At 43.0% G+C, this 9,297-nt stretch overlaps 1 protein-coding gene across 1 annotated transcript; it reads right to left on the bottom strand.

Moving 5' to 3' along the window:
• Nucleotides 1-957, bottom strand: LOC137149781 (olfactory receptor 10A7-like). Its single transcript, XM_067543379.1, has one exon. The coding sequence runs from the start codon at nt 955-957 to the stop codon at nt 1-3; it is 957 nt and encodes a 318-aa protein (XP_067399480.1).
• Between the last annotated feature and the right edge of the window lie 8,340 nt (nt 958-9,297).

The following is a 9,297-nucleotide window of genomic DNA, read 5'->3' as shown; positions in this document are numbered from 1 at the left end:
CTAGTGAGGAGCCATTTTATGCCACATATTTCTCCTCAGGGCTGTTTGGATTTCCCTGTTCCTCAGGCTGTAGATAAAAGGGTTCAGCAAGGCAGGCAAAACAGTGTAAAACAGGGAGAGAAGTTTATTGCTGTCTGGAAATTCATTGGACCTGGGTCGTAAATAAAAAATGATGCCAGAACCATAGAACAAAGCCACAACTATGAGGTGGGAGGAACAGGTGGAGAAGGTTTTCCTCTTGCCTTCAGCCAATGGCATCTTGAGGATGGTGGTGATGATCTGGGTGTAGGAGAGCAGGATCAGGGCAAAGGGCAGCATTCCAAAGAACATGACCACGATATAAGTCAAGGTTTCGTTCATGGAGGTGTCAGCACAGGCCAGCATCAGCAGAGGGGCTGAATCACAGAAGAAATGGTTGATCTCTTTGGAGCTGCAGAAGGGTAAGGTGAACACCAGTCCAGTTTGCACCAATTGGACGGGGATGCCGATAGTCCAGGAAGTGGCCGCCAGTAGGACACACACCCTCTTGTTCATAATCATGGGGTAATGCAGGGGATTACATATTGCAACGTAGCGGTCATATGCCATGGTGGCCAGAAAGGAAGACTCGGTGATCCCAAAGCAAAGAAAGAAGAACATTTGCACAGCACAGCCAGCAAAGGAGATGCGTTTGTCCCCTGACATAAGACTCACCAGCATTTTGGGAACAGTGACCGAGGTGTAACTGACCTCTAAGGCAGATAAATTAGAAAGGAAAAAGTACATAGAGGTGTGAAGGGTGGGGTCCACCAGTGTCACAAGCACAATGAGGAGGTTCCCCACTACAGTGACAAGATAAATGGCCAACACGGCAACAAAGAGTAAAACCTGCCTCTCTGGAGAGGTCGAAAATCCCAGGAGAAGGAACTCAGCAATCACCGTTTGATTCAAGCTCATCATTTCTTCAAAGGTTTTCATCTGGAAGACAAACAGAGACAGGTATCACATGGTGTATCCTCCACCTCCAGATCTTATAGCAATCAAGATTGGATGCCTTTCTGGAAGATGGGTGGGCTTCTGGGAAACCCAGCCCTTTGTCTACGGCAGCACAACGGATAGTGTGCCATGAAAATGGGGCTCCATTCCCTTCCACAGAAAATGTCCAAAATGGTGGTTTTCATTCTGAATGAAACCCATTTTTGAAATGTTGAAATCTTTCATGAAACGGAATCACTTTTCTCTCTCAACTCTACTCATATCTAGAGACCTTCAAAATATTTGTTTTGAATCCTACTCATTACAAATGGGCATGAATGAAGAGGGGGGAAAGGACTGAGCATCAGATTCTACCCTTTGGTCAATGGTATCGTACACACAAATGGGTGCCATTGATTTTAAAGGAGACATTCTATTACCCTTTCTTTTAGGGTGGGATTTTCAAAGGAACCTAAGGGATTTATGCTCCTAAATTTCAGTGAGATTTGGGCATCTCCTTCCTTGATGCACTTTATGACTGTCTCGCTGCTGATTTCAATAAGACCATGCAAGCACTGAGGCATCACTCAATATGTGAAAGAATGTCGCTCTTTGTGATCAAGATTACTTGAGGCAAAAATGCCATTGACTTGGATCGCTATTTTCTTGAGTCTAATACTGGAAAATGATAAGTATTTCACACTCAATTTAGTCACAGTCCATTTCTCAGGACCTGATTTTATAATCAGATTCATGCAGATTAACCCATATGCCCATGTGGTGATAACTGAAATCAATGTTTTCTCCCTTTCCCCTACACTTTATTTGTCTTGCCCACTTAGATTAAAAGTTGTTTGGGGCAGAGCTTTCTTTATTCTATGTTTATACAGTACCTAGCACTACGGAGCCTGTTCTTGGTTGGTCTCTAGCTAGTAGCGTAACAAACATGGTAACTGCTCCTAATAATAATGCTACTCTGCACAGGTACAAGAGAGGGTCTGCATGAATCCTGTTTCAGAAGCAGGATCATAGCTTCAGATAGATAGTTTGATTGATGGAAACCATTAGGAAAAAATCACCAGTTAGTAATGATTGTCTCAGGTCAGGGCTAGCTGTACCTGACCTCTCGCAGTGTCTCCTTGAGTGCAACCCACTCCAGTGACAGCCCTCTTGTCTTCACCTCTCTGGCAATTCTCCCACTCTGAGACAAGGCTACAGCCCCCTAAGTAGCAATTGTTTTTGGTCCACAGGCCCAGCCGGATTTCACTGCCTTGCAAGGCTTCCTTTTGGGATCCAGGACTAGTGGTAAATACAGTGACCACAAAACAGCCTTTTCAGAATGAAGTATTGTTTAATCTCAACAGCAAGAATGAAAGCATAACAAGAGCAAAGGACTGACCAGGAGAAGGCCTACATGCACCTCTCTTACCTAAAGCTTAGGTAGATTTTGCTTATCCAGATATCCCCACTTCTGGGAGTGGGATTCAGTCTGCCCTTCTCCCTGTCTCTGTCTCCCCCAAGCTCAGAGGCCGAGGTTTTCATGAACTGAAAAAGTTGTTTGATTCAGTTTTCCGACCTGAAACTCTTCCCGCACCCCATACCAAGCTGGGGACTAGGACATAGTATGATTCAAGGTCAACTTCAAAGTAAATTGTCCTGATACGGTGAATAGTGCTATCTGAAACTTATACCACCCGTCTTGTCTACCGGCTGTCCACTTGTGTGATAGTTAACCTCTTTGTAAAAATATAGCAACCAACACAAACACAAGCAAACAAATAGATGAACAAAGAATATTCATAAAATAATATAGGCATCTCCCATGCCCCTCACAATGATGATAACGTTATTTACCACTATAAACATTGGCAAATATCAGCAATGGGAAATCTTATCTTTTTATATTTAAATAAATTAACCCCCCCCCCCCGCAAAACCTAGAAATATTGTTAGCTTTTATTCAATTGAAAGCAGTAGATTAACATTTCCAGCAGTCAAACACACAGAATTTGCTCATTTGTTTAGATAGATAGATAGATAGTCATTATGTCTTAGGGAATTTTCTTCTTTTATGTGGTATTTCTCTACATTTTGTATTGCTAATAAAAAAATAAAGATAAAAAAATATTATAATTTTTATCCTTTTATATAATTGTATAGTAAATATCCAAAACATTGCAGCTTATAATAGGGATACTGAATAATTTTGACCATTGCTATTCAACAGAGTATTCAACCCTATTTCCTAATACGGTATATTTAGCTTCCCTTACCTCCTTTTCACCTTTCCCATGTTGATATATACCAAGACCACAGCAAGCTCTGCAATCTCTGCTGGGGAGTAAACCTCTGTCAACTAGATCTGGTTGAAAGTTTACCAGCATTAGAGTTTTCCATCTGAAAATGATGATTAATAAAAAAAAGTGAGTGTACCAATTTTGTCATATTTTTGACTGAAAACTATCAAAATGTTTAATATAATATAATATAATATCATATCATATCATATCATATCATAGAAATGGTAAAGTCAAAACAAAGGGCTTTAAACTTAAAAAATGAAACACATTGACCTGATTGATTTGAAAAGTTTTGGTAAGGTCATTTCAATATTTGCAAACGGAGGGGATTTTTGGAACGTTAGTTTCATGGAAAATGTCAAAATTATGAGTTTTTCTTCCAGTTCAGGATGAATGAACGTTTCAAAAAGTCAGAATTTCCTGTGGCATAGATACTAGGTTGCCTATGCTACTAGGCAAGTAACCCTCCTTGCCCAGCTGTGTACATTCTGTCCCACTCCATCCATCCATTGGCTGTTGTTATCTCCCCAAGCATCTTGACTTGCCATGATCATCTGTGTCAATAGGCTCTTAGGAGCAAGAATCACGTCTTTACTCCATTTGTAAAGCACCGTGCACCCTGCACAGCTCTCCATACACAGCTTAAAGAAGAACGTGAGAAAATATCATGATCAATTCTCTAATAAAATGAAGAAAGTCTCTCACCTTGAGGGCGAAGGGCATTTTCTTCAGTGGCTCATCAGGCTGCTATAAGTATGAGCTGCAGAACATGTCGAGGGATATCACCTCTATGGGTGATCTCACCGGTGTCAGCAAACAACTGCAGTCTCCCCATGGCACAGTTCCTAGCTCTGTTTGCCAGAAGCTGGGAACAGGTGAGAGGGGACAGCTCACTTGACAATTACCTGTTCTGTTCATTCTCTCGGAAGCACCTGGCATTGGTCACTGTCGGAAGACAGGACACTGGGCTAGATGGTCCATTTGTCTGACCCAGTATGGCCGTTCTTATGAACATATAGTGTAGACAGGCGCTAGCTGGGTTCCAACTAGGGCACTAAAAATAGCAGCATGGAGCTTGCAGAAACTCAGAATGAGCTGCAATTTCAACTTACTCACACAGATATTAGTTACTTCTGCAAGTGCATATAGCACAGCCAATGTGGTCACTTGAGTGAGTCATGGTTATTCATGTAGAGAGTGGCAGGATCTGGCCCACACAGTGCAGGATTAGGCCCATGTCAATGACACTGAATGAACTTGGAGCTGAGTGCGGCTTGTCAAGCCAGCAGGAGCACAAAGCTTATGTTGATTCTCCGCACAAACTACTCCATGGAATAGTGTAATACAGGGTTCTGCACTGGACCAACTTGTCACCTGCAAAGGGCTTCATTCAATAGAATGAAAACGGTGTGATTCGTGCAAGCCTTATGCACCCAAGTGGTCAAGTTCCCATGGATTGATCTGAATCAGAACAAACCCAAATTTCTAAAAAAATCTAAATTTCCCCCAAAGCAGACACAGAATCATAGAAGAAGAGGGTTGGAAGGGATCTCAGGAGGTCATCCAGTCCAAACCCCTGCTCAAAATATGACCAACCCCAACTAAATCATCCCAGCCAGGACATCCTGGGTTTCAGCCAGCTTTAGCTAAAATTGCATCTGCGCAGGGGCCGAGGAGGGACAGATAAATTCTCCCGCAACCCACTGCACAACAATTTACAGAGTAGCACAGCTTAGTGCAGAACCGTGGGATGTGCCCAAGAAATCCAAGTGCTCCACCCCATTATTACAGTGCCAATGTGGACATGGCTAGATGGGCATGACTTAAGTGAGGCTTAGCAGTGTTGACACTCACCCCTGGGACAAATTGACCTGGGTTCCATACCTGGGTGCCTGGACCCAGGTTATCTGTGCAAAGAAGACCTAACCTGTGTCTCTCTGAGTCTTATTTCCCCATCTGCGCAATGTGCATAACACCACTGCCCTGCCTGATAGAGGTGTTGTGAGAATAAATGTATTAAAGACTGTGAAGTTATCCTCTACTCAAGTAGTTGTGGGACTCCGAAAACTTTTTACTAAACACTGAATTTTTTTTACAAAAGTGCTTTCCATCTCCAGGTTTTCATTCAGAATTACGAATTATCCACCAGATTGTAATTATTATCCCCCTTTATCAGAGGATCAATTGAAGAATGTTGAGGTGAAGTGACTGAACAAAGTCAGAGGAATAGTTGGGATTGGAACTTGAGATGTTCTGGCCCCTCTAGCCTTTTAATCATTATCATCATCAACATACCTTAGAATCAGGGAAATGTCACAGTTACAACATAAGGAAGTTGAAGAAGTGAGGAAAGAATGTTAGAGATGAAGAAGAACGGTTCTAAGGACAAAACTCGACAAAAAGAATTTGATCCAAGCCAATGTGGGCGATACCAGTAACATGGCACAATGCCTGAGTGATCAAGTGGAATCAAAAGGAGAAGAACAAAAAGGTTATCTAAACAAGAAAGATCTTGGTGATGCACAGTGTATTGAATATCAGTCAAGACATGGATGGGGTGTAAATCCAGCGATGTGATGAAGAAACAGGTCTGCTATCTCTGAAAGAAGCAATAGATAATGAAGAATATAACATCAAAAGACAGGAGGAGTCAGCCAAAGTAAAAATCATCCCAGCCCAAGAAATCATACAAGAAGGAAAAAGCAAATCGACAAAGAAAGATCTACACAGAAGTCCAGACATGGACAGTGGTGGACAGAGATCGAGCCCATTAGTGGTTGAAGATTAACAGACTCATTTGAAATCAAATTCACTGACAGTACGTCTCCCCAGACTGCAGAAAGTCTTCCTTTGTGGAGCATGTGTTGAGGAACTGCAGGAGCCTGGCTGAAGTCACCAAGTGTCTGCGTGGGAGCTTCTGTGGATTGAAACAAGCCATGGGGCGTTGGTGTTGCAACCACTGAATCAAAAGTGCTCTAGAGAATAAAGAGGCAGTGATTTTATGGGCTTTGGCAATTGTCCCAGACCAAGCGGTGGAGGCAAACAGACTGGACATAGCTGTTGTAGAGCAGCAGGTGGTACGTGCTCCACCAGTGGGACACAGGCCACCGCCCAATGGTACCCATCCACCGACTAATTAAGACTGCTGAACGTAGGTCCGGCTCCACCAATATCTCTGTGCTTCTGGGGGAACGGCCGCAGAGCCTCCAGTGGCCCAGCCGTTCTTCCTTCCCTTCTCCCCCAGACACACAGCAGCTGGTCAGGAGCCACTCCGGCCCCACCCCTAAGCAGCATGATGGCCATTCCCCAGCCCCTCCACTTCCCTGTCCAACCCTCCCACGTGGGCCTAGCACCCAGGCCAGGAGCTGCTCCTGCCCCAAACAGTGTGGCGGCCACCCCCACCACCCAAGATTTCACCAGGTATCCACCAACCAAGATATCCACCAACTTTGCTCTCATTAAAGGCATCCCAGAAGTCTCAGATGGGGTAAGTTTATAATGCATTTATTAATATTTGCAAGGCAATAGCTTTTTATATACATAGCTATGCTACGGATACAATGTGTTTTAACAACACAAGTTTTAAGGCAGTTTTCATACATAGTCTGTTTATTAAACAATGGTGGTGGTACTACAGGTGGTGGCATTTTATGTTGGTGGTGCACAATGTGGCAGAGTTTGGGAACCGCTGTTGTAGACAAACAAGACCACGTTAATTGATATTGCCAGACGAGCAGACAGAAGCCTGGAAAAGAAAGAAGAAGAGAAGATGGCAAAGTTTGAAGAACTTTGCCACAAAATGCAACGATTATGGAAAACTAGAACAAGGACAAGACCAGCGATTACTGGAGCACTTGGAGAGACCCTAACGGGTAGGAATGAGCTGATCAAGAACAGGCACTATGATAATTTTAAGGAAAGTCAAAGCAGAATGAGGGTATTTGAGCAACTAAAATGAGGTGAGTTTAACAAAACTCCTGACAAAGCAAAATCTGTGGAGTCAGTTTGTGGTCAGAATTAATTAATTGGTGACTCACGGGGATAACTTTTAAAATAGTAGCTTTCACCTTTGTGTGCTTAAACTTTGTGTATGCTCTGAAGGCTATTTAAAAATAAATAAACGTAAGGAAAGTTCTCTGGCATGTTTTCTAGAGGAGGTCGAACTAGATCACCCCGTAGCCCCTTCTGGCCTTGAATCTATGACACTAAACATAACAAAACTCATTATTATTAATAATAATAATAATAATAATAAACATGCCCATGATTTATTAATTAATAATAATGAATGAATGAATAATAAATAAATAATGAAATAATGAATTAATAATAAACATTCTCGTTACCCTAATATTTAGGGATAATAATAATAAAAATGTGTATGATAGTTGCTCCCGAAAGCTGGAATCCACTATGTTAAAAAAGACACAAAGAGCTCATAGTGTAAATAGACAAGACAGGCCAATGGTGGGAAGGGAAATGGACGGTGAGTTGAAGGGACTTGTCTAAGGTCAGGGGCAGTGCTGGGAAGAGAAGCCAGGAATGCTAACACAGAAAATCCCAGCTCTGCATGTTTTCAGCATGAGCCCACTCTGCCTTTAAGTGTGAGCATCTCATAAAATGTTTAGATGTTATTGATTTTCCTCACCTACTATGTGTGTGGGTTGGGGTGGAGGGGTATAGGGACAGATGTGGACACACTGAGTGTTGATAGATTATGGGTTTAGACATGCGGAATCGTTTACCTTGGCAAAAGAGATTGTGTGTGTGATTTGTATTACCCTGGCCCCTGCAGGCCCCATTCTTCTGGATGTGGCACAAACACACAGTGAGAGGGACAGTCTGTGTCACACAGAATTTGTAATCTAAGCAACGGTTCCCAACCTGGGGTGTGGGACACCCTCGGAGGGGGGGGGCAAAGATCACAGGGGGTCCATGAGGCTTCAGTAATATTGAGGTCATTTAGCCCTCCTAGCTCCGTGCCAGATTCACACAGCAGGTCAGTGGCAGAGTCTCAAATAGATGCCAAGTCTCATGAATACCAGTCCTGTGCCTCCAGCCATTGGATCGGCCTTGTTGCTCTATGCCCTACAGCCGCCTTGTGATTGGGATGATTTGAGTTTCTGGGAACGTTCAGGAAAAAACAGTGCAGTAAGACTGGTCTCTGCTCCTGTGCTGTGCAGGGCTCCAGGGAGCGAGTGCCTGAAAGCCCTTAGGCAGAGACGTGGATAAATATCCTTCCAACAGCACCAGAGTTAGCCACACACCACTCGTCTGCAGAGAGCATCAGGTCTTAGTATATTTCCAGCAGGTCAGCCTCAGTGATAGATATATAGATAGATAGATAGATAGATAGAGGGTGTGTATGGGGATAGATAGATAGATAGATAGAGCCAAAAGGAGTCTGGGGTTGGAGGATTGGAGTTCGGAGGATTCCACACACACCGGCACAGTAAGTTTGCTGTTGCAATGAAATATGTGTGGGGTTTACAGAGGCACCCTTCAAGGGAAATAAATGTAAATGGACAATATGTATTTTTTTCAGACTTTCTGTCTTGTTTCAATTTGGCCATGGAAAACTGAAGCAACCCAAACCAGGGATGACATTTAGGAAAGATGATAAAATGTTTGTGCCTCAGCTTTCTCCCAAAGCAAGTGGAGGAATTAATCAAAATGACTCACGCATTTTTAAAATGGATTGAAAAGCCTAAGTGAAAATTGTCTGTAACCATTACATGCTTCTGTCTTGGCTTTGATAGTTCACGGGAATATTACGGGGCCTATGTAGCAGTGGCTCAGGAAAGAGTAAGGGGAAGAGGGAACAATTCCAATATATGAAAAGCGGGACAGAGATACAAACAAATGGAGAATCTCTCTCACACTCTCTTTCTTTATCTCTCTGTTTAACAGGGCCAAGTGAAAAACAGATATAGAATCTATCTATAGATTGGGGTTGGTCCTGCTTTGAGCAGGGGCTTGGCCTAGATGACCTCCTGAGGTCCCTTCCAACCCTAACCTTCTATGATTCTATGATCCATGTATT

The sequence above is a fragment of the Emydura macquarii genome, unplaced genomic scaffold (genome assembly GCF_026122565.2).
Source record: "Emydura macquarii macquarii isolate MOO-44397 ecotype Brisbane River unplaced genomic scaffold, CSIRO-AGI_Emac_v2 contig_829, whole genome shotgun sequence".
In the NCBI taxonomy this organism is placed as follows: Eukaryota; Metazoa; Chordata; order Testudines; family Chelidae; genus Emydura; species Emydura macquarii.
This window is presented reverse-complemented; position numbering and strand designations above follow the sequence as displayed.

Coding starts and splice junctions, on each gene's coding strand:
- LOC137149781 (XM_067543379.1), bottom strand. CDS start 957: ATGAAAACCTTTGAAGAAATGATGAGCTTGAATCAAACGGTGATTGCT.